At 47.3% G+C, this 25,738-nt stretch overlaps 1 protein-coding gene across 1 annotated transcript in view; it reads left to right on the forward strand.

Moving 5' to 3' along the window:
• Window positions 1-21,769, forward strand: part of cct6a (chaperonin containing TCP1, subunit 6A (zeta 1)) — a 117,243-nt gene extending 95,474 nt beyond the window's left edge. Inside the window, exons 10-13 of the mRNA XM_038784071.1 lie at window positions 7,856-7,989; window positions 9,486-9,588; window positions 9,791-9,863; window positions 21,407-21,769. Coding sequence (XP_038639999.1) covers window positions 7,856-7,989; window positions 9,486-9,588; window positions 9,791-9,863; window positions 21,407-21,479 — 383 coding nt within the window. The 3' untranslated portion in view covers window positions 21,480-21,769. The remainder of the gene's footprint in view (window positions 1-7,855; window positions 7,990-9,485; window positions 9,589-9,790; window positions 9,864-21,406) is intronic.
• The last annotated feature ends 3,969 nt before the right edge of the window (window positions 21,770-25,738 follow it).

Below are 25,738 nucleotides of genomic sequence, written 5' to 3' on the forward strand. Positions count from 1 at the left end.
TTGAAGACATCACCAATTTGCTGATGCTAAAGGGGGTGAAACCCCAAAAAGATAAAAGACCTCAAAAGGGTCGAGAACGGAAAAACAAGACCAGAAAGTGTAACGCTAATAGCGGTGCATGAAAACGATGGGCAGCCCGGAAAGCGATTTTTTAAGAACATCACAATTACTCTACAAATATAACAGGCGCCTACTCGCAAGCCAAATTATGGGCGCACCGGTCAATACCTCATGTCCTCTAGCCATCGAGGAACTTGAATGTTATTTTCAAGACAAACTGTCTAAACCAAATAACAGGGCGAATGTGAGCAAATTCGCCACATACAAGGGCTGCGTAGATAAGGGAGAGCTGATGAAGCCAATTAGAGAAGAGGAAGTCTCCAAAGCAATCGAGGGAATTGATAAGGAAAGTGCGCCTGGTCCAGACGGCATGAAGTTGGTTAACATCCAAGATATTCATAAGAAGGATAACACCCGAATTGCTCGACTCTTCTCTCTTTGGATCAAATCGGCGACAATCCCTGATTCTCTCAAAAAGAGTCGAACTGTTCTGATACCCAAATGCGAAGATCAGGAGCGTCTTAAAGACGTCGACAACTGGAGGTCTATCACCATCGGACCTATGCTACTCCGCCTTTTTACAAAAATTATGGCGAAATGTCTCCGTGAGACTATTTGGATCAACCCGTGCCAGAAAGGTTTCCTTGCAGCTACCCCGGGATGCAACGAAAATATTGCTATCCTTGAGAATATCAGTAAGGGGGCGAAGAAGAATAAAAAGGACCTTGCAGTTGTCTTCGTCGATTTGGCAAAAGCATTCGACTCAGTTGGACATAAACTCATTCTGAAAACACTGCAAAGAATGCAGTTACCCCACAATTTCATATCGCTGGTCACAGACCTGTAACACAACAATGGTTGAAGGTAAAGATACCAAAACCGCGGCAATCAAAATCAAAAGGGGTGTCAAATAGGGAGACCAATTCTCTTCAACATTGCGATGGATCCATTGATTTGCACCCTGGAAGAGGCCAACTCAGGAGCTGCCATGCCCCTGGGAGGAATTTGAGTCAATTGCTCCGCCCTGGCCTTTGCAGATGACATTGCCCTTTTAAGTGACTCGCACGCTGGGATGGACAGGAACCTAAAGATTCTCCAGTCATTTTGTATTAATACGGGTCTGGCAATAAATGTCAAGAAGACCAAGGGCTTTCATTTTGCCTATATGTCCAAGACCTTTATTTACAACCACCGTGAGAATTGGAAGCTTGGAAGTGAAGTTATCTCCTACAGCCTACCAGGTGATACTGAAAAGTACCTGGGTGCCCGGATCGATCCTTGGGCAGGCGTGTCAGAAGGGGACTGGTCTGACAAACTTAAAACCTGGACCATCTCGTTACAGGGGTCAGCTTTGCGACCAGTACAAAAGATAGAAATCTTGAAAATACATGTCATTCCTAGGCTGTACTTCCATCTGATCCTGTCCGAAGTGTCGCAGAACGTCCTCTGCAAGTTGGATCAGATCATCTGAAACTCCACCAAGAACATCCTACACCTTCCACCGCACGTTTCCGACGGTATCCTGTATTCACCCAGCAGGAGCGGCGGACTGTTGACAGCGGCGGAAAGCGCAAAGTACTTATTCCATCTGCTATCATTCGGAAACGTGACGCACTAGAGAGGTCCTCTGATATGATCATAAGAGCATCATTCCAATATCGGGGCGAGAACAATATCGAAACCATCAACAAATTAAGGTCGCTCAAGGTCCTTAAAGAAATAGAAGTTTTTGCCCCAAAAACACCGGAAGACAGTCGAGAAGAGGAGAACTCTAGAATTTTGGAAGCAGTGGCAGTGCCCATATTAGTCGAACAACTCCAGCAGTGTATGAAACCAGTGAATCGGTACGCTACGCGGAGGGAATGGGAGTTCGAAAAATGCAGGGCTCTGACATTACATACCACCACAATGATCTCAAATTCATGGATCAATACCTTTCATATAATGAAAGCACATCACGGGGGCCTCACGGTAGCATGGTGGTTAGCATCAATGCTTCACAGCTCCAGGGTCCCAGGTTCGATTCCCGGCTGGGTCACTGTCTGTGTGGAGTCTGCACGTCCTCCCCGTGTGTGCGTGGGTTTCCTCCGGGTGCTCCGGTTTCCTCCCACAGTCCAAAGATGTGCGGGTTAGGTGGATTGGCCATGCTAAATTGCCCGTAGTGTAAGGTTAATGGGGGGATTGTTGGGTTACGGGTATACGGGTTACGTGGGTTTAAGTAGGGTGATCATTGCTCGGCACAACATCGAGGGCTGAAGGGCCTGTTCTGTGCTGTACTGTTCTATGTTCTATCACTTAATTAACAATTTATTGCTCAGAACCAATCTTTTTTTTTAAATAATTTTTATTGAGAAATTTTGATTTTATACAACAATAACGCACCTTAGTAAAATACCGAAAATAACAATAATATTACCAATCATATACATTCGCCCCATCCCCATGAACAACCCAGCATTTTAACAACAACGCAAATTCACACACTATAAAGTTACAGAATAAACATTACAATAATGCACCCCCCGGGTTGCTGCTGCTATTGACCCAGTTACCTATCTCTGAGCCAGGAAGTCCAGAAAAGGCTGCCATCGTTTATAGAACCCTTGTATTGATCCTCTCAGGGCAAATTTGACCTTTTCCAATTTTATAAATCCCGCCATGTCACTGATCCAGGTCTCCACGCTTGGGGGCCTTGCATCCTTCCATTGTAACAGAATCCTTCGACGGGCTACTAGGGACGCAAAGGCCAGGACACCGGCCTCTTTCGCCTCCTGCACTCCCGGCTCCACCCCAACCCCAAAAATCGCGAGTCCCCACCCTGGTTTGACCCTGGATCCCACCACCCTCGACACCGTCCCCGCCATCCCCTTCCAGAATTCTTCCAGTGCTGGGCATGCACAGAACATATGGGCGTGGTTCGCAGGACTCCCCGAACATCTGGTGCACCTGTCCTCGCCCCTGAAGAACCTACTCATCCTAGTCCCGGACATGTGGGCCCGGTGCAGCACCTTAAATTGGATGAGACTAAGCCTCGCACATGAGGAGGAAGAGTTGACTCTCTCCAAGGCCTCCGCCCAAGTCCCGTCCTCTATCTGCTCCCCGAGTTCCTCCTCCCATTTAGCCTTCAGCTCCTCCACTGACGACTCCTCCACCTCCTGCATTACCTTATAGATGTCAGACACCTTCCCCTCTCCTACCCACACCCCCGAAAGCACTCTGTCCATCGTCCCCTGCGAGGGCAGCAAAGGGAATCCCTCTACCTGTCGCCTCGCAAACGCCTTTACCTGCAGGTATCTGAACATGTTCCCCTGGGGAAGGCCAAATTTATCTTCCAGTTCTCCCAGGCCCGCAAACCTCCCGCCAATAAACAGGTCCCTCAATTTGCTGATGCCCGCCCTTTGCCATCCCCTGAATCCCCCATCCGTGTTCCCCGGGATGAACCGATGGTTGCCACCCAGTGGAGCCTCCATCGAGCCCCCTGTTTCCCCCCGATGCCGTCTCCACTGTCCCCAGATTCTTAGGGTCGCCGCCACCACCGGGCTCGTGGTAACCCTCTTGGGGGAGAGCGGCAACGGTGCCGTTACCATGGCACCCAGGCTCGTACCTCTACATGACGCCATCTCCATTCTTTTCCACGCCGCCCCTCCCCCCTCCATCACCCATTTACGCACCATTGACACATTGGCTGCCCAATAGTACCCCAGAAGGTTGGGCAGCGCCAGCCCGCCTCTATCCCTTCCTCGCTCCAGGAACACCCTCCTCACTCTCGGAGTCCCATGTGCCCACACAAAGCTCAGAATACTGCCGGTCACTCTCCTAAAGAAGGCCCTGGGGATAAATATGGGCAGGCACTGAAAAAGGAACAAGAACCTCGGAAGCACTGTCATTTTGACGGACTGCACCCTCTCCGCCAACGACAATGGCAGCATGTCCCACCTCCTGAACTCCTCCTCCATCTGATCTACCAGTCTGGTAAAGTTATGCTTGTGGAGAGTCCCCCAGTCCCTGGCCACTTGCACCCCCAGGTACCTAAAGCTCTCCCCTGCCCGCCTAAGCGGGAGCCTACCAATTCCTTCCTCCTGGTCTCCAGGGTGCACCACAAACACCTCGCTCTTGCCTAAGTTTAATTTATAACCTGAGAAGGTCCCAAACTCGGCCAGCAACTCCATCACTCCCGGCATCCCTCCCACCGGGTCCGCCACATACAGTAACAGGCCGTCGGCATACAACGACACCCTATGTTCCTCTCCACCTCGCACCAAGCCTCTCCACCTCTCTGAATCTCTCAATGCCATCGCCAGCGGCTCGATTGCCAGTGCAAACAACAAGGGGGACAAGGGGCAACCCTGCCTGGTCCCTCGGTAAAGCCGGAAGTACTCCGACCTCCTCCTATTCGTGGCCACGCATGCCATCGGGGCCTCATATAGCAGCCTTACCCATCTAATGAACCCTTCACCAAATCCAAACCTCCCCAACACCTCCCATAGGTACCCCCACTCCACTCTATCGAAGGCCTTCTCCGCATCCAGCGCCACCACTATCTCTGCCTCCCCCTCCATCGCCGGCATCATAATGACATTCAGCAATCTCCGCACATTCGTGTTCAGCTGCCTACCCTTCACAAAACCTGTCTGGTCCTCATGCACAACCCCTGGCACACAGTCCTCTATACTGGTGGCCAGGATTTTTGCCAGCACCTTAGCATCCACTTTGAGGAGAGATATGGGCCTGTATGAACCACACTGCTGGGGGTCCTTGTCGTTCTTTAAAATTAACGAGATCAGCGCCCGTGACATCGTCGGGGGCAAAGTCCCCCCTTCCCACGCTTCGTTGAGTGTCCGCACCAGCAAGGGGCCCACTAGGTCCACGAACTTTTTATAAAATTCCACCGGGAACCCATCCGGCCCCGGTGCCTTCCCTGACTGCATCTGCCCGATCCCCTTAACTAGCTCCTCCAGCTCAATCGGCGCACCCAGCCCCTCCACCTTCTCCTCCTGCACCTTCGGGAAAGAAAGCCTGTCAAGGAACCTCTCCATTCCCCTCCTCTCCCCCGTTGGCTCCGACCGGTACAGTTCCCCGTAAAAGTCCTTGAAGACCTCATTCACCTCTACCCCCTTCCGCACCACATTCCCACTCTTGTCTCTCACTCCAGCAATCTCCTCAGCCTCATCCCGCTTACGGAGCTGATGAGCCAGCATCCGACTCGCCTTTTCACCATGTTCGTACACTGCCCCTTGTGCCTTCCTCCACTGTGCCTCAGCCTTTCTAGTGGTCAGCAAATCAAATTTAGCCTGCAGGCTGCGCCTCTCCCCCAACAGTCCCTCCTCTGGTGCCTCTGCATACCTCCTGTCCACCTCCAGCATCTTTCCCACCAGTCTATCCCTCTCACTCCTCTCGCTCCTCTCCCTGTGTGCCCGGATGGATATCAGCTCCCCACGAATTACTGCCTTCAGGGCTTCCCAGACCATCCCCACCTGAACCTCCCCCGTATCATTCACCTCAAGGTACCCCTCAATACTTGCCCGGACCCTCCTACACACCTCCTCCTCCGCCAACAGCCCCACATCCAACCGCCACAATGGACGTTGGTCTCGCACCTCCCCCATCTCCAACTCTATCCAATGCGGAGCGTGGTCGGAGATTGCAATGGCCGAATACTCGGCCTCCTCCACTCTCGGAATCAGTCCCCTACTCACCACGAAGAAATCTATCCGAGAGTAGACCCTATGTACGTGGGAGAAGAAAGAGTACTCACGTGCCCTCGGCCTCACAAACCTCCATGGATCCACTCCACCCATCTGATCCATAAACCCTCTCAGTACCTTGGCCGCTCAGAACCAATCTTTATCCAACGAGAACCACCCTAACGAGGGGCCGTCCGCAGTTTATTAAAACATGCAGGAGGTGCGATGCACCGAATGAAACTCTCTCATATTTCTGGTTGCTGCCCATTTGTTAAATTGGCCAGAATAAAACGGCACAACAAAATCCTAGATTTGTCTCAAAATACGGCTGGACAACTTATCTGGATCCGAGAATAATAGCAATAGACAGCAGTCTCTGGAAGCCTGACATCATCTTCCGGAGGGAGCAGAAAATTACTGTTGTTGATGTCACAGTTCGGTATGAAGATAACAACCTGTCACTTGAAAAAGCTTGGCAGGAAAAAAAGCTAAAATATGAACACCTGGGCTCAGAGATTACAGCGCTAACTGGAGGCTCCGATCCCAAACATTTTGGCTTCGTGATGGGTGCTGGAGGCAAATGGCTGGAACTTAATAACACCTTGTTCAAATTTCTTGGCATTGAAAGGTACCGGTCCTTTGCTCAAATGATCTCCAGACTAACCATCTCATTGACACTGGAATTGTTGACAATTTTCAGTGATAAATACAAGACTTCGAAAACACACGATGCTTCCGAGAACTTAACAAAACAATGAATGAATGACATACAGTTCCACCTCACAGCCAATGGCTGAGATTTCGTGCTAGGTGGTAGACATCATGTCGACGAGCGACGTAAAAACTCGGAACAAGGCGCTCATTGAGTGTATTTAAATAGCCAAATGCCTCGTCATCTAATTAGTGACGCGCATGAATGGATGAACGAGATTTCCACTGTCCCTACCTACTATCTAGCGAAACCACAGCCAAGGGAACGGGCTTGGCAGAATCAGCGGGGAAAGAAGATCCTGTTGAGCTTGACTCTCGTCTGGCACTCTGAAGAGACATGAGAGGTGTAGAATAAGTGGGATGCTCCGGCCGCCGTTGAAATACCACTACTCTTATCGTTTTTTCACTTACCCGGGGAGGCGAGCCCTGAGGGGCTCTCGCTTCTGGTCGATGTCTATGTATTTAGATTATGTATCTATCGTATGTCCTTTGTTTTTCATGCCCTGAATGATCTGTCTGGACTGTATGCAGAACATTACTTTTCACTGTATCTCTGTACACGTGACAATAAATCAAATCCAATTGCAATACTTGTCCCACACTTAAATGCCCTTGTTTAATTGTTGGCAGTGCAGGTTTCAGCCCCATTGCGTGTTCTAAAAATGTATTTTGTGACGATGACGTATACAGATATAAGAACATAAGAACTAGGAGAAGCAGTAGGCCATCTGGCCCCTCGAGCCTGCTCCGCCATTCAATGAGATCATGGGTGATTTTTGTGGACTCAGCTCCACTTTCCGGCCTGAACACCATAACCCTTAACTCCTTTATTCTTCAAAAAACTATCTATCTTTACCTTAAAAACATTTAATGAAGGAGCATCAACTGCTTCACTGGGCAAGGAATTCCATAGATTCACAACCCTTTGGGTGAAGAAGTTCCTCCTAAACTCAGTCCTAAATCTACATCCCCTTATTTTGAGGCTATTCCCCCTAGTTCTGCTTTCACCCGCCAGTGGAAACAACCTGCCCACATCTATCCTATCTATTCCCTTCATAATTTTAAATGTTTCTATAAGATTCCCCCTCATCCTTCTAAATTCCAACGAGTACAGTCCCAGTCTACTCAACCTCTCCTCGTAATCCAACCCCTTCAGCTCTGGGATTAATTTAGTGAATCTCCTCTGCACACCCTCCAGTGCCAGTACGTCCTTCCTCAAGTAAGGAGACCAAAACTGAACACAATACTCCAGGTGTGACCTCACTAACACTAGCAGCATAACCTCTCCCTTTCTGGAGGTTGTGATTTGGTGTCGGGACACTGAGCCATCCATTTAGGGAGCCAATTCTCATGGCAGTGCAGAAATGGGAGTAAAATTGGTATTTGTTGCCTGTTTCTAGGTTGTGTAGTGCCAGGTGCAGGTGCATTTGAAGTTGCAGTGGCAGATGGATTGATCAAACACAAGGCCAGTGTAAAGGGCAGAGCACAGTTGGGAGTGCAAGCATTCGCAGATGCTCTGTTGGTTATTCCCAAGGTAAGTGGCTCCTTTTTTCTATGCTTGTGTTTTCGTACGGATTGTATGTCTCATTGTTTGGGTTTGAGGCAAAGAATGCAATCAGTGTTAATGAGAGCTTTGGTGTTTGAAAGAAAAGATGCTAAGATAGGGCTTTCTGTTATAAATAGGATTGTAGTTCTCGGCCACTGTTTTCCTCTGCACCACAATGAATATGTTTATAGGTTTGTATTCCTGTCCAAGAGTACCAAGAGCTGAGGTGTCCTGGTAGAACAAGAGTTGATGGTTGTTTGAGGACATCGACATGGTTGGGTTTGTGGATTTTCCAGCCAGACGCAGGGGACTACAATTCCCAGCATGCTGAGAGTCTCAGTGCAAGAGCAACCCACTCGGGGATTTTTTGTTTTCTCAGTGGTGACTAACATCTGGCTGGGTAGCTGAGAAATTCATTTTTTTTTAAATAAATAAATTTAGAGTTCCCAATTCATTTTTTCCAATTGAGGGATAATTTAGCGTGGCCAATCCACCTAACCTGCACATCTTTGGCTTGTGGGGGCGAAACCCACGCAAACACGGGGAGAATGTGCAAACTTCACATGAGCAATCCCACAGTCCTTCTTCAAAAGAGTTAACAGGATGATCATGAGCTTTGTCTGGGTGGGGAAATCCCCACGGGTGAAGAAGGCGATGTTGGAGAGGAACCGCAGCGAGGGAGGGCTGGCTTTGCCGAGTCTGATTAATTATTACTGGGCGGCCAACATCGCTATAATAAGGAAGTGGATGGTGGGTACGGGGTCTATTTGGGAGCGGGTGGAGGTGGCTTCGTGCAGGGGCTCCAGCTTGGCAGCCCTGGTCACGGCTCCTCTACTGCTGCCGCCGGCCAAGTACACCACCAGCCCGGTAGTGGTGACGACCCTGCGGATATGGGGCCAGTGGAGGAGGCATGTAGGGGAGATGGATTCTGTCTGGGCGGCAATCTGCGACAACCATCGGTTTGCCCCCGGGAGTATGGATGGGGGGTTCAGAGTATTGTTTATTTTTTTAAAACTTCACGTGAGCCAGAGCCGGGACCTCAGTGCTGTGAGGCAGCAGTGCTAACCACTGTGCCGCCGTGCTGAGAAATTCATGATCTGTCTTGGTAGCATCGATCATTTAACGTGTAGTTTGCATGTAAATCCATGTCTCCTTGTGCTCATTCAAGTTGTTAGAATATACAATGATGTTGACTGTTTGCTTTCCTTAGTTTGTATTGTGAAATTTCTTTTGTTTGTGGAATCTTGTGGCTTTATTCGCTTAGTAACTGGGATTTCAAATTTTGTCTACTTAACAACAGAAGTTAATGGCCCCTAAACGGATCATTTGGTGATCTTACAGTTGTAAATTAATTCTGCTTTTTCCCATGTTTCACACTTTTAGTTTTAGCTTTTGTATCTTTTACTAAACTCCATTCATGTCATCCCAGTGCTGCTTGGGTCACAGTATTTTCAGAACGAGTAATTATTAACCATTTGTTTCAGGTACTTGCACAAAACTCTGGATATGATCCTCAAGAGACTCTCGTAAAGATTCAAACCGAATATTCTGCATCGGGTCAACTCCTTGGTGTAAATTTGAACACTGGTTAGTTAGTACATTAAGTAATAATTTAATGAAGTGATTATACATGTGTAAAATGTAGTGTTTGATTTTTATCACAGCATCAAAACCTGTGTCTTGAAATTAGCTGTGACCTTATTTTGTTTGTTTAAAAACAAAAGACTGGATATCTTTATTGATAGATGTATTGGTGTCTCTCTCTGGCTCAATGTTTTATCTTTCACAGGTGAACCAATGCTGGCAGGAGAAGCTGGGGTTTGGGACAACTATAATGTCAAGAAGCAGCTGCTCCATTCATGGTAAGTGGAAGGAATTCTATCCTGTACGTGATTGTATGTCGTCCTGATCTTACATGACTTCGGTAATGCAGAGTGGGAAGCATAGGGTGTAAAACTTTGCCAAGTGTGCTTTTCAAATGTACAGGGCCATACCTATGGGTTTGAGTGAATTGAGCCCGAGTCTGAAATTCCCGACATTTTGGCTCTACATAGAGCATAGAACAGTACAGCACAGAACAGGCCCTTCGGCCCTCGATGTTGTGCCGAGCTTTGTCCGAAACCAAGATCAAGCTATCCAAATCCCTGTCATTCTGGTGTGCTCCTTGTGCCTATCCAATAACCGCTTGAAAGTTCCTAAAGTGTCCGACTCCACTATCACAGCAGGCAGTCCATTCCACACACTAACCACTCTCGGACATCCCTCCTGTATCTCCCACCCCGAACCTTATAGTTATGCCCCCTTGTAACAGCTACATCCACCCGAGGAAATAGTCTCTGAACGTCCACTCCATCTATCCCATTATCATCTTATAAACCTCTATTAAGTCGCCTGTCCTTGGCTCCAATGAGAAAAGCCCTAGCTCCCTCATCCTTTCCTCATAAGACCTTCCCTCCAATCCAGGCAGCATCCTGGTAAATCTCCTTTGCACCCTTTCCAATGCTTCCACATCCTTCCTATCAGGAGGTGGCAAGAACTGCACACACTATTCCAAATGTGGTCTCACCTGGGTCCTGTATAGTTGCAGCATAACCCCACGGCTATTAAACTCAAGCCCCCTGTTAATAAACGGCAACACATTATAGGCCTTCTTCACAGCTCTATCCACTTGAGTGGCAACCTTCAGGGATCTGTGGACATGAACCCCAAGATCTCTCTCAGAACCCTGCCGTTGACCCTGTAATCTGCATTCAAATTTGTCCGACCAAAATGAATCACCTCACACTTATCAGGGTTAAACTCCATCTGCCATTTTTCGGCCCAGCTCTGCATCCTATCAATGTCTCTTTGCAGCCTAATGCAGCCCTCCACCTCATCCACTACTCCACCAAGCTTGGTGTTATCTGAAAATTTACTGAGCCATCCTTCAGCCCTCTCCTCCAAGTCATTTATCAAAATCACAAATAGCAGAGGACCCAGCACTGATCCCTGTGGTACACCGCTGGTAACTGGTCTCCAGTCTGAAAATTTTCCATCTTCTGTCTTCTATGTGATAGCCAGTCACTTATCCAATTGGCCAAATTTCTCTCTATCCCACACCTCCTTACTTTCTTCGTGAGCCGACCATGGGGAACCTTATCAAACACATCTTCCTGAAATCCATGTATACAACATCAACTGCTCTACCTTCATCTACACACTTAGTTACCTTCTCCCAAGAATTCAGTCACATTTGTGAGGCAAGACTTACTCTTCACAAATCCGTGTTGACTATCCCAGATGTAGCTGCATCTTTCCAAATGGTCATTAATCCTATCCCTCAGGCCCCTTTCCATTAACTTGGCGACCACCAAAGTAAGACTAACTGGCCTATAATTATTAGAGTCATTCCTATTCCCTTTCTTTGGAAGCTCTGTCCTTGGAAGCAGTGACCACAACATGAAGCTTTGTTAACACCGAATCCTTCCAAGCCACCAGAGGAGATTTCTCCTACATCAATGCACACGCGTTGGAACAAGGCATTTGCTTGATGGGGTACAGATCCACTAAAAAGTCTTGAGCATAGGATAGTCATCCAAATGGCCCTCATGACTCCTTGTGGATTACGTGAACAGATGCGGATTCAAATTTATAATGAACAGGCACAAGTAGTTGAGTTGGAAACATTAGGGGCCTTCAAGTGGCTATTGGATCGGTACATGAATTATGGTAGAATGCTTGGGGTGTAGATTGATTTGTTCTTAATCTAGGACAAGTTTGGCACAACATCGTGGACAGAAATATGCTGTATTTTCTGTGTTCTATGTCCTTAGAGCTAGAACAAACAGAGTTATTATCTCTGGGTTGTGCCACGTGCTAGCGTGACGAGGAATAGGGAGAGAGAACAGTTGAACACATGGCTACAGGGATGGTGCAGGAGGGAGGCATTCTGTTACCTGGATAATTGGGGCTCATTTTGGCGTCGGTGGGACCTCTACAAACGGGATGGTCTGCACCTGAACCAGAGGGGTACCAATATCCTGGGGGGGAAATTCGCTAATGCTCTTCGGGAGGGTTTAAACTAATTCTGCCGGGGGAAACCTGAATTGTAGCTCCGTGTACAGGAGGTTGAGAGTAGGAAGGTCATGAGTACGGTTTTAAGGTCACTGGAGTGTACCAGCAGACAGGAAGGTGGTTTGAAATGTGTCTACTTCAATGCCAGGAGCATCCGGAATAAGATGGGTGAACTTGCAGCATGGGTTGGTACCTGAGACTTCGATGTTGTGGCCATTTCGGAGATGTGGATAGAGCAGGGACAGGAACGGTTGTTGCAGGTTCCGGGGTTTAGATGTTTCAGTAAACTCAGGCAAGGTGGTAAAAGAGGGGGAGGTATGGCATTGTTAATCAAGGACATTATTGCGGTGGCAGAAAGGACGTTTGATGAGGACTCTTGTCTCCTGAGTACTATGGGCTGAGGTTGGAAACGGGAAAGGAGAGGTCACCCTGTTGGGAGTTTTCTATAGGCCTCCAACAGTTCCAGAGATGTAGAGGAAAGGGTTGCAAAGATGATTCTGGATAAGAGTGAAAGTAACAGGGTAGTTGTTGTAGGGAACTTTAACTTTCCAAATATTGACTGGAAACACTATAGTTCCAGTACTTTAGATGGGTCAGTTTTTGTTCAATGTGTGCAGGAGGGTTTCCTGACACAGTATGTAGATAGGCCAACAAGAGGTGAGGCCACATTGGATTTGGTACTGGGTAATGAACCAGGCCAGGTGTTAGATTTGGAGGTAGGTGAGCACTTTGGTGATAGTGACCACAATTCGTTACGTTGACTTTAATGATGGAAAGGGATAGGTACATACCGCAGGGCAAGAGTTATATCTGGGGGAAAGGCAATTATGATGCGATGAGGCAAGACTTAGGATGCATCGGATGAAGAGGAAAACTGCAGGGGGTGGGCACAATGGAAATGTGGAGCATGTTCAAGGAACGGCTACTGCGTGTCCTTGATAAGTATGTATCTGTCAGGCAGGGAGGAAGTGGTGGAGCGAGGGAACCGTGGTCTACTAAAGTAACCACGGGGCAGCACGGTCACATGGTGGTTAGCATAAATGCTTCACAGCTCCAGGGTCCCAGGTTCGATTCCCGGCTGGGTCACTGTCTGTGCGGAGTCTGCACGTCCTCCCCGTGTGTGCGTGGGTTTCCTCCGGGTGCTCCGGTTTCCTCCCACAGTCCAAAGATGTGCGGGTTAGGTGGATTGGCCATGCTAAATTGCCCGTAGTGTCCTAAAAAGTAAGGTTAAGGGGGGAGTTGTTGGGTTACGGGTATAGGGTGGATACGTGGGTTTGAGTAGGGTGATCATGGCTCGGCACAACATCGAGGGCCGAAGGGCCTGTTCTGTGCTGTACTGTTCTATGTTCTATGTTCTAAATCACTTGTCAAGAGGAAGAAGGAAGCTGATGTAAAGATGAGGCATGAAGGTTCAGTTATGGCGCTTGAGAGTCACGGGTTGGCCAGGAAGGACTTCAAGAGCTAAGAAGAGGAAGTCCATGGCAGGTAGGATTAAGGATAACCCTAAAGTTTTCTATAGGTATGTCAGGAATAAAATAATGACTAAGGTAAGAGTAGGGCCAGTCAAGGACAGTAGTGGGAAGTTGTGCGTGGAGTTCGAGGAGATAGGAGAGGTGCTAAATGAATATTTTTCATCAGTATTCACACAAGAAAAAGACAATGTTGTCGAGGAGAATACTGAGATACAGGCTACTGGACTAGATGGGTTTGAGGTCTCTAAGGAGGAGGTGTTAGCAATTCTGGAAAGTGTGAAAGTCGATAAGTCCCCTGGGCCGGATGGGATTTATCCTAGGATTCTTTGGGAAGCTAGGGAGGAAATTTCAGATTTTTCTTGTCATCTTTGTCTACAGGAATAGTGCCAGAAGACTGGAGGATAGCAAATGTCCCCTTGTTCAACAAGGGGAGTAGAGACAACCCTGGTAACTATAGACCAGTGAACCTTACTGTTGTGGGCAAAGTCTTGGGAAGGATTATAAGAGATGGGATTTCTAATCATCTAGAAAGAAATAATTTGATTAGGGATGGTCAACACGACTTTGTGAAGGGTAGGTTGTGCCTCACAAACCTCATTGAGTTCTTGAGAAGGTGACAGGTGGACAGGAGGGTAAAGCAGTTGATGTGGTGTGTATGGATTTCAGTAAAGTGTTTGATAAGGTTCCCCACAGTAGTCTATTGCAGAAAATACAGAGGCATGGGATTGAGGGTGATTTAGCGGTTGTGGATCAGAAATTGGCTAGCTATAAGAAGACAAAGGGTGGTGGTTGATGGGAAATGTTCAGCCTGGTGTTCAGTTACTACTGGTGTACCACAAGGATCTGTTTTGGGGCCACTGCTGTTATTTTTATAAATGACCTGGAGGAGGGCGGGAGAAGGATGGGTGAGTAAATTTACGGATGACACTAAAGTCGGTGGAGTTGTGGACAGTGCGGAAAGATGTTGCAGGTTACAGAGGGGCATAGATAAGCTGCAGAGCTGGGCTGAGAAGTGGCAAATGGAGTTTAATGCAGAAAAGTGTGAGGTGATTCAATTTGGAAGGAGTAACAGAAATAGAGGGTACTGGGCTAATGGTAAGATTCTTGGTAGTGTGGACGAGTAGAGAGATCTCGGTGTCCATGTACCTAGATCCCTGAAAGATGCCACCCAGGTTGAGAAGGCGTACGGTGTGTTACCTTTTATTGGTAGAGGGATTGAGTTTCGGAGCCATGAGGTCATGTAGCTGTACAAAACTCTGGTGCGGCCGCATTTGGAGTATTGCGTGCAGTTCTGGTAGCTGCATTATAGTAAGGATTGTTGCTCTCTATTTGGTTCTAAATATGGTGGTCAATCTGGTCGCCTTCCTTAATCCTAATTACATTTGCTTTAGAGTCGCCAGGTATCTTTCAATACCGCGACAAGGTTCAAACCCGGATACTGATCAAAGAGCCGGTACACCAGTTCAATTGTTCAAAGTCAATACTATTTATTGACACATACAGCAATATCTACTCATGCACAAAATACTACAGACTAAACTATCGCTAAAGCCTATACTTGGCTTCGGGCACCCACTCAGTCAGAGGAACAATGGCCGTTGTTTAGATCTGAGGCTGCTGGGGTAAAGGGGAACAGCTAAAGTCTGGTAGCGAGCGTTGACCTTGGACTTATTTCTTCTGGTGCAGCTGGTGGACGGATCTCTCCGCTTTGAGAGCCAAGTCCAAGAGAGTGATTCTCTCTTGGGGCCTCCTTCTTAAACCCGAAGGGGTTTCGTGCGCTTTAGGGAGGACCTTGAACTTTGCCCCAATCAATTGGGCTGTATCTTGATCACTCATATTGATCTTGATCAACAAAGGGGTGGGTGCCCTAATGGCTGGGCATGTCCTTGGTGGCTGTTGGCCTGGCTTTGTTTGCGCTTTCGGTTTGGGGAACTGGTGCCGCGAGGTCTGTAGCCAGATCGGTTACTTGAGTCTCTCCCTTTGTTCCCGGAGATGGGCCATCAATATGCTAATGGACCTACAGTTTCAGTCTCGTCTGGGAGCTGTTTCTTCAATATGAATACAGGCTCTGTGCCTGCCTGCTTTCTTGGCATTGTCCATAGTTCCCTGCAATCTTTGCAAACATCCATTTTGTATTCTGGAAATGGCCATCCCAGATGGCTACAGGAGGTGCAGAGGAGATCTACCAGGATGTTGCCTGGTATGGAGGGAAGATATTATGAGGAAAGGCTGAGGGACTTGAAGCTGTTTTCGTTGGAGTGAAGAAGGTTAAAAGGTGCCAATAGAGGCACACAAGATGGTCAGAGGATTAGATAGGGTGGACAGTGAGAGCCTTTTTCCTCGGATGGTGATGGCTAGCACGAGGGGACACAGCTTTAAATTTAGGGGAGATAGATATAGGACAGATGTCAGAGGTAGGTTCTTTAGTCAGAGTAGAAGAGGCGGGGAATGCCCTGCCTGCAACAGTAGTGGACTCGCCAACATTAAGGGCATTTAAATGGTCATTGGATAAACATGGATGATAATGGAATAATGTAGATGGGCTTTAGATTGGTTTCACAGGTCGGCGCAACATCGAGGGCCGAAGGGCCTGTGTTGTGCGCTGTTATGTTCTATTATTCCATAATTGAAGAATTTGGATTGAGTGCGGCTGATGGATAGTAAATCAACATCGGGCATGTCTTTCAAGCAACATCTGATTAGGATTCAGGAAAGTGATATTCCTGAGAGAACGAAGGATAAGTATGGGAAGTTTAGGGAAACTTAGATAACGAGGGATATTGTGAACCTGGTGAAAAAGAAAAAGGAGACTTTTGTTCGTCTCGAAGGGTGGGGACATGAATAAAGTAAGAAGGTACCTAAGCAGGAAATTAGGAGGGATCATAAGTCCTTGGCAAGTAGAATTAAGGTGAATCCCAAAGCTTTTTATTCATATAAAAAGCAAGAAGGTGGCCAGGGAAAGGATTGGACCACTTCAGGAACATAGAACATAGAAAAATACAGCACAAAACAGGCCCTTTGGCCCACGATGTTGTGCCGATTTCTGCCATTTCTTAGCCCAGCTCTGCATCCTATCTATGTCTGTTTGCAGCTGACAACAGCCCTCCTCACTATCCACAACTCCATTGATTCCACCCTAGCTTCCTGAATACCTCTGACATCTCCATCCCTTTTCCTACCTATGTCATAGGTACCTGTGTGGACCACAACTTGGGGCTGCTCCCCCTCCCCGGAAAACACGATCCGAGACATCACGGACCCTGGCACCTGGAGGCAACGCACTAACCGCGAGTCTCTCTCGTTCCCACAGAATCTCCTATCTGTCCCCCAAACTACGGAGTCCCCAATGACTAATGCTCTACTCCTCCCGCGCTTTCAAATCTCTGGCTCCTCTCCCGCTTTCAAATCTCCAGCTTCTCTCCCGCTTTCAAATCTCCAGCTCCTCTCCCGCTTTTCTGTCTAATGTTATCGTAATTAGCCGTTCCCCAGTTTAGCACCTTAACGAGAGGGTTATCCTCATCCCTATCCAAAAGTATCCTAAAACTGTGGTTACAGTCAGGAGAAAAAAAACGAACAGGCAGACAGTGCAGGGAACCCTCGTGGCCGTTCCCCTTCAAAACAAGTACCGTATATACTCGCGTATCATGCGATCTCGCGTATCATGCGACCCCTAAATTTTCGTCCCCAAAACATGATTTTATGCTATATCTCATGTATCATGCGAGTCACTTTTTTGGAAATTAATGCCCAAACTAAAACTTCCAAATGGTATCATTGTCTGTGGATTCTGCAGAGTGGATTCTGTTGTGAAAGCTGTTCGCGAATCGAACAGCTTTCCAGCTGGCTTTACTAGCGTCGTTCTGCCACTTGACGTTTCCATTCATAAAAACGGCAAGTAAAACACCCGCGAATTCTGTATCGGAAAAAGACGGCCATGTATTGAATAAACTACCCATATGATCAGGAATACTACTCTTCAGATTTTGACCACAGCATTCTGATGGGAAGATGTTCAGCCACTTGACGTTTCCATTCATGTTTTTATGAATGGAAACATCAAGTGGCTGAACATCTCCACATCAGAAAAAACAGCAAGTAAAACACCCGCAAATTTTGTATCTCGCGTATCATGCGACCCCCCCAAATTTAGGTTACAATTTAGGTCTTCAAAAGTCGCATGATACGCGAGTATATACGGCATATCGTTTTGTGATCACTACTCCCAAAATGTTCCCCTACTGAAACCTCAACCACCTGTCCAGGCTCATTGCCCAATACCAGATCCAGTACTGCCCCTTCCCTAGTTCGACTATCTACATATTTCATCAAGAAGCCTTCCTGGTGGGGCAGGATTCCCTGGAACCCCAAAGCTTGGAAATGACGGGCCAGAGACTCCCCAAGGTCCTGGGTAAAATACGACTTGAATAAATTCCTTCAGTTTGCAGAGATGACAACTCTGTCTGTCCTGGCTTTTAACTTCCAGCCTAAACTCGTTTATTACCTTCACACCCCTTTTCCTACCTACGTTGTGCACCACGACTCCTGGCTGTTCACCTTCCCCCTTAAGGATCCTGAAGACACGATCCGAGACATTCCTGGCACCCGGGAGGCAACATATCTTCCGGGAGTCTCGCTCGCGACCACAGAATCTCCTATCTATTCCCCTAACCATTGAATCTCCTATTACTATTGCTTTTCTAGTCTTCCCCCGTTCCCTTCTGAGCCCCAGAGCCAGACTCAGTGCCAGAGACCTGGCCGCTAGGGCCTTCCCCCGAGGTCACACACACACACACACACACACCCCCCCCCCCCCCCCCCCCCCCCCCCCCCCAACGGCATCCAAACGGTATACTTGTTTTGAAGGGGAACGGCCACGAGGGTTCCCTGCACTGTCTGCCTGTTCGGTTTTTTTCTCCTGACTGTGACCCAGCTGTTCTTGTCCTGTACTTTGGGTGTGGTTACCTCCCTGTAACTCTTCTCTATAACCCCCTCTGCCTCCTGGATGATCCCAAGTTCATCCAGCTCCAGTTCCCTAAAACGGTCTCTGAGGAGCTGGAGTTGGGTGCACTTCCCGCAGGTATAGTCAGCGGGGACGCAGGTGGTATCCCTCACCACCCACATTCTACAGGAGGAGCATGCAACTGCCCTAGCCTCCATCCCCTCTTACTTTACAGAATATTGGTCCTGTAGACCAACTGGAACTCCGCCCTCCGACTCTGCTCCCAGTCAGCTGCACTCTCTGTAAACCCCCAGCTCCCTTCTCGCTCTTTATGGAAATGAAATGAAAGGAGCACTTTGCTTCCTCCTCGCCTAACTCCCTCAGTCACCAAACTCTCACTATAGCACTCAAATGCACCAAATTCAGCACTCAGTGCAAACAAAGTCAGCACTGTAACTAGGTCAGATATACTGTGAACCTAGCCTCTGAAAACTGGACTGATCCAATTAACAAACTCCAGCTGCAAGTACCTACAAGTAGAACCTTTGTTTAAAGCTGATTGAAAATTCACCTTCTAAACCAAACAGCAACTTTTAATTAACTAAATAAAAGAAAGACTAGACTTTAGATAAAAATGAATCCTTATACTCCCTCAGTCACCATACTCTCACTGTAGCACTTAAATGCACCAAATTCAGCACTCAGTTTACAAGGGGAGTGAACATAGAGTGGAGAAGGAGGCCATTCGGCCCATCGGGCTATACCGGCCCATATGGGCTGGTTTAGCTAACTGGGCTAAATCGCTGGCTTTTAAAGCAGACCAAGCAGGCCAGCAGCACGGTTCGATTCCCGTACCAGCCTCCCCGGACGGGCGCCGGAATGTGGCGACTAGGTGCTTTTCACACTAACTTCATTGAAGCCTACTCGTGACGATAAGCGAATTTCATTTAGAGTCTACACTGACCCACTTAAGCCCTCACTTCCACCCTATCCCCGTAACCCAATAACCACTCCTAACCTTTTTGGTCACTAAGGGCAATTTATCATGGCCAATCCACCTAACCTGCACGTCTTTGGACTGTGGGAGGAAACCGGAGCACCCGGAGGAAACTCACGCAGACACTGGGAGGCCCGAAGGAACTGTTTCTGTGCTGTATTCTTTGTTCGCCCTGCGCTGGAAGGTAAGGACTGCCTGACAATTGCACAGGAAGTTCAAACATCAACGGGCAATCGCCCTGCAATCCGAATAGTCCAAAAGTAGGATATAAATTACAAACATCAGATGGTTCCAACTGCCTTGTTTGTTAATTGTAACTCCCGGTTAACTGGAGTACTCGCCCTCCTGAACTAGCACAGCTAACCCCCACACCACCCCGTCTCTGACTACCCAACTGCCACACTTTCCCCTCCCCCACTGAGCATCTGACTGATCTCACCACCACCCTCGCAAACCGTACCAACTTATCATTCTAGCTTCTCAAAGTGGCTGCCGTTTTAAACTTACAGCTGCGTTTGCTGCTGACATTGTGCATGTGCAGTTGTATCGTAGCCACCTGTTTGCTTCTAACATCGTACATGTGCCGTTGTATTGTAGCCGCCTGTATTTATTGCTGACATTGTGCAGTTGTATCACAGCTGCCATCTTTACAGGGGGTGATGTGCAACTGGGGACATGCGTAGCTGCCATCCGCATGACCCAGGTGATTTACATTCAAGAATATGTACCGTGCATCAAATCAAAGTGGCTGTCAGTACTTTGAAAATTCATATTCGCCTGTAAACTCAAGCCTCCAAAATTATAGACGGAATGGATAGTCAGAGACTTTTGCCCCAGGGTATCGGGGTCAATTACGAGGGGGCATAGTTTTAAAGTGCGAAGGGCAAGTGTTATGGGCCAGGGTTTTGAGAACCCCAAAGTGTATCATGGTGTTCACCTGACCCACAATTTTTAATAGATTGTGGTATGGGGAGCTCACGGCCCACTGTACAGGTATAGTGCAAACCGAGCTTTACAGTACTTTTAAATTAAAACAATGTTTATTCTGTGAACTCAAGTTAACCTTTTTAAAAGATAGTGAACATCTTAGCAGCCATCAATTCAAATACAACCCCCAAAGACTACAACACTAAGTAATCCTTAATAACTTCCCAAACAACACCTAGAAGACAAAAGAAACGCCTTTTAACAGAAGCACATCAGGTTTACATTCACTACTGAGAATATTTATAATTCTGAATTCACCAAATGATCAAGAGATAGTCTTTTGATGGCAGAGAGAACAGCAGTTCGCCTGCTCTGTCTGGCTTCAGCTCCAACACTGAAAACAAAACTAAAACATACCCTGCAACAAACAGCCGAAAACAAAAGTAAAAAGCTGACACAGCCCAGCTCCACCTCTGACATCACTGCAGTAATATAAGCAGCCAAACATTTCTTAAAGCAACATTCTCATGACAAGGTTTAGAGGCAAGTTTTTTTTAAGAGGGTGGTGGTTGCCTGGAACTCGCTGCCGGAAGAGGTGGTGGAAGCAGGGACGATGGTGACATTTAAGGGGCATCTTGACAAATACATGAATAGGATGGGAATAGAGGGATACGGACCCTGGAAGTGTAGAAGATTTTAGTTTACACGGGCAGCATGGCCGGCACAGGCTTGGAGGGCCGAAGGGCCTGTTCCTGTGCTGTACTTTTCTTTGTTCTTTGTTCTGAGCTCCCCAGCTCAGTATCAGTGTTGGAGGGGCACTCCAAAAACAGGGAATCCTGTTTGGAAGTTTCCAGGTCAGGCCCTTGCCTTCCCGACCTGTGCTAATGAACACAAGAGGAAAAATGCCTGGCAACGTACCCCTCTTTTTAGCCATATAATTTCATTTTAGATTGGAAATTTTGCACTGTTTCTTGTAAAATTAAACTGAATTGCTGACCAGGTCTTTTTGTTTTTCAGTACTGTCATTGCCAGCAATATTCTCCTTGTTGATGAAATCATGCGAGCTGGAATGTCTTCTCTGAAAGGTTGAATAAAAATTCCTTTTTATAGTTGAACAAATCTTGTTCCTTCAATTTGCATATCGCTATAACGTGGCCACTGACCAAAATTGCTTCAGTGTATCTAAGGTTGAGGCTTTCCGTCTCTGGCTACAAGAATGTGCATTTTCACCTAGACTCTTCTGCTATTAGTTGTAACACATTGTAAGCTTTCATGTTTCATGGTTATTTATGCTGAATAGTTTTTCATTCTTATGTTCAACTAAACAGTTTGGTTTCCCAGTCTTTGCATTCAAGTGTTGAATAAAGAGTTTGCAAGTGACGTTTCTGCTTCCTGGTGTGTTATTTAATATAAAATTAACTGAAGTGACTTTTCTCTTTGGATTTCTTTTCACATCTGGTAGTTTTGGACAAATGTAATGATGGTTCTTTGCGACTGGTCCTATTGGGAACCTTAATGAATGCAGTAGGATACCAAACTGGATAAAATCCTGATTCACTGTTCATCTGGTGTACCACAAGACAGTTTCAAGAAGAATTGTAGTGTTGTCTCCCTTTGTTATCCTGTGATGGTGTGATATTGATCTGTTCCAGTTGAGATAAACTAATTAGCATTTTGGTTGCCTGAAAGTGACCTGTCTCTCTTTGCCCTCTGGTCCTTGACTTGGCATCTTGTCTTTACAAATTGAGTGAGACAGCTAGCTGCCTTATTCCATTCTCTAATGTAAGTGCATCTTCAATTCCACCCACAGTATCCCAAGGAGCTGTCTTTCGCATTTCTCCTCATTTTGCCTTCGATGGGCAGCTAAGAGGGGTTATTTGCAATTACATCAACATGCGTCTTGAACAATAGCGTGTGTAGGTGTGGCACAGCGGTCCAACACTACTGCCTCAGTCCTCGGGATCTGGGTTTGATTCCATTCTCAGGTGACTGTGGAGTTTGCACATTCTCCCTGTGTCTGCGTGGGTTTTCTCCAGTGTGCTGGTTTCCTCCCTCAAACGACATGTTTTCTTGTTGAATAGGACATTCTGAATTTTCCCTCGGCACCTCGTAGTGTGGTGAATAAGTAACTTCATTACAGTGTTTATCATAGAATCTGCAATGCAGAAGGAGGACGTTCAGCCCATCGGGTCTGCACCAGCCCTTGGAAAGAACACCACACCTCCACCCGATCCCTGTAACCCTTTTGGTTAATTTGTTTTGGACACTAAGGGTAATTCAGCATGGCCCATCCACCTAACCTGCATATCTGTCAAAGTACTCTGTTGATTATTCTTTTGTCTGCTATGTATGCTCCCTTGGCCGCAGAAAAATACTTTTCACTGTACTTCGGTCCATTTGACAATATTAATTTCGACTGTGGGAGCACCCGGAGGAAGCCCACGCAGACACGGGGAGAAGATGTAGACTCTGCACAGACAGTGACCCAAGCTGGCAATCGAACCTGGGACCCTGGAGCTGTGAAGCCAGTGCTAACCACTGTGCTGCAGTGCCGCCCATGGTAATGTCAGCCTTTTTGTGACACTAATAAAGATTATTATTGAAATCGACTTCATTTCCTCCCCAATCGTGCCAAGTTCAATCTATGAAGCAGGGGTCAACTCCGCGCCACCTGGTTCCTAGGTACCTAAAGCTTTCTCCCAGCACCCTGAACAGCAACTCTCCTAATCTCCTCTTTCCACACGCTGGGGAAACGTCTCTGGCTATCCACTCTCCATGCTTTGTACACCTATATCAAGTCACCTCTGCCGCCTTCTCTCCAGTGAGAAAAACCCTAGCTCCCTCAACCTTTCTTCATAAGACATGCCTGGCTTCCTGGTAAATCGCCTCTGTACCCTCTGCAAAGCATCCACATCCTTTCTAAAATGAGGTGACCAGAACTGGACATACTATTCCAAATGTCATCTAACTAGGGTTTTATAAAGCTGCGGCAAAACCTTGCAGCTCTTAAACTCAATCCCCCTGTTAATGAAAGCCAACCCACAATGCATAATACCATAATATCAACCTGATCTATGTACATGGACCCCAAAGTCCCTCTGTTCCTCCACACTTCCAAGAGTCCTGTCTTTTTTTTATTTTTTTAAATAAATTTAGAGTACCCAATTATATTTTCCAATTAAGGGGCAATTTAGAATGGCCAATCTACCTATACTGCGCATCTTTGGGTTGTGGGGGTGAAACCCACGCAGACATGGGGAGAATGTGCAAACTCCACACGGACAGTGACCCAGGGCCGGGATTCAAACCCGGGTCCTCAGCGCCGTAGGCAGCAATGCTAACCACCGTGCTGCCCCAAGAATCCTGCCTTTAACCCTGTATTCAGCATTCAGATTTGGCCTTCCAAAATGACTTACTTCACATTTATCAAGGTTGAACTCCGTCTCCCACTTCTCAGCCCAGCTCTGCATCCTGTCAATGTCCTGTTGTAACCTGAAACAACCCTAGCGGCCAGGTCTCTGGCATGGAGTCTGGCTCTGGGGCTCATAGGAGATTCTGTGGTCGCGAGCGAGACTCCCGGAAGGTATGTTGCCTCCCGGGTGCCAGGCATGTCTCGGACTGTGTCTTCAGGATCCTGAAGGGGGAAGGTGAGCAGCCAGAAGTCGTGGTGCACATTGGTACCAACGACGTAGGTAGGTAGGAAAAGGGGTGTGGAGCTAATAAACAAGTTTAGGGAGTTAGGCTGGAAGTTAAAGGACAGACAGAGTTGTCATCTCTGGTTTGTTGTCGGTGCCACGTGATAGCGAGGCTAGGAATAGGGAGAGTGTGCAGTTGAACATGTGGCTGCAGGAATGGTGGAGAAGGGAGGGCTTCAGGTATTTGGATAATTGGAGCGCATTCTGGGGAAGGTGGGACATGTGCAAGCAGGACGGGTTGCATCTGAACCAGAGGGGCACCAATGTCCTGGGAGGAAAGTTTTCTAGTAGTCTTCGGGAGGGTTTAAATTAATTTGACTGGGGAATGGGAACCGGATTTGTAGTCCAGCAACGAAGGAAGTCGATATTCAGGACACCAAAGCTTTTAGTGATGCAGTGGGGAAGGTAACACTGACAAAGGAGAGTACTTGCAGGCAAGGAGATGGGTTGAAGTGTGTATGCTTCAATGCAAGAAGCATCAGGAATAAGGTGGGTGAACTTAAGGCATGGATAGGTACTTGGGACTACGATGTGGTGGCCATCATGGAAACTTGGACAGAAATGGTTGTTGGAGGTCCCTGGTTCTAGATGTTCCAACAAGATTAGGGAGGATGGTAAAAGAGGTGTGAGTGGGGAGTGGGGGGGGGGGGGGGGGTGGCATTGTTAATTAGAGATAGTATCACAGCTACAGAAAGGCAGTTCGAGGGGGATCTGCCTACTGAGGTAGTACGGGTTGAAGTCAGAAATAGGAAAGGAGCAGTCACCTTGTTGGGAGTTTTCTATAGGCCCCCCAATAGCAGCAGAGATGTGGAGGAACAGATTGCGAAACAGATTTTGGAAAGGTGCAGAAGTCACAGGGTAGTAGTCATGGGTGACTTCAACTTCCCAAATATTGAGTGGAAACTCTTTCGATCAAATAGTTTAGATGGGGTGGTGTTTGTGCAGTGTGTCCAGGAAGTTTTTCTAACACTAGATTGTCCGACCAGAGGGGAGGCCATATTGGATTTGGTACTTGGTAATGCACCAGGGCAGGTGATGGATTTGTTAGTGGGGGAGCATTTTGGAGGCAGTGACCACAATTCTGTGACTTTCACTTTAGTAATGGAGAGGGATAGGTACGTGCAACAGGGCAAGGTTTACAATTGGGGAAGGGTAAATACAATGCTGTCAGAAGAATTGAAGTGCATAAGTTGGGAACATAGGCTGTCAGGGAAGGACAGAAGTGAAATCTAAAACTTGTTCAAGGAACAGGTACTGCGTGTATGTCCCTGTCAGGCAGGGAAGAGACGGCCGAGTGAGGGAACCATGGTTGACAAGAGAGGTTGAATGTCTTGTTAAGAGGAAGAAGGAGATTTATGTAAGGCTGAGGAAACGAGGTTCAGACAGGGCACTGAAAGGATACAAGATAGCCAGATGGGGACTGAATAAAGGGATTAGGAGAGCTAAGAGGGGGCATGAAAAATCTTTGGCGGGTAGGATCAAGGAAAACTCCAAGGCCTGTTTCACATATGTGTGAAATATGAGAATGACTAGAGCGAGGGTGGGTCCCATCAAGGACAGTAGTGGGAGATTGTGTATTGAGTCTGAAGAGATAGGAGAGGTCTTGAACAAGTACTTTTCTTCAGTATTTACAAACAAGAGGGGCCATATTGTT

Source organism: Scyliorhinus canicula, chromosome 24, assembly GCF_902713615.1.
Source record: "Scyliorhinus canicula chromosome 24, sScyCan1.1, whole genome shotgun sequence".
Lineage (NCBI taxonomy): Eukaryota > Metazoa > Chordata > Chondrichthyes > Carcharhiniformes > Scyliorhinidae > Scyliorhinus > Scyliorhinus canicula.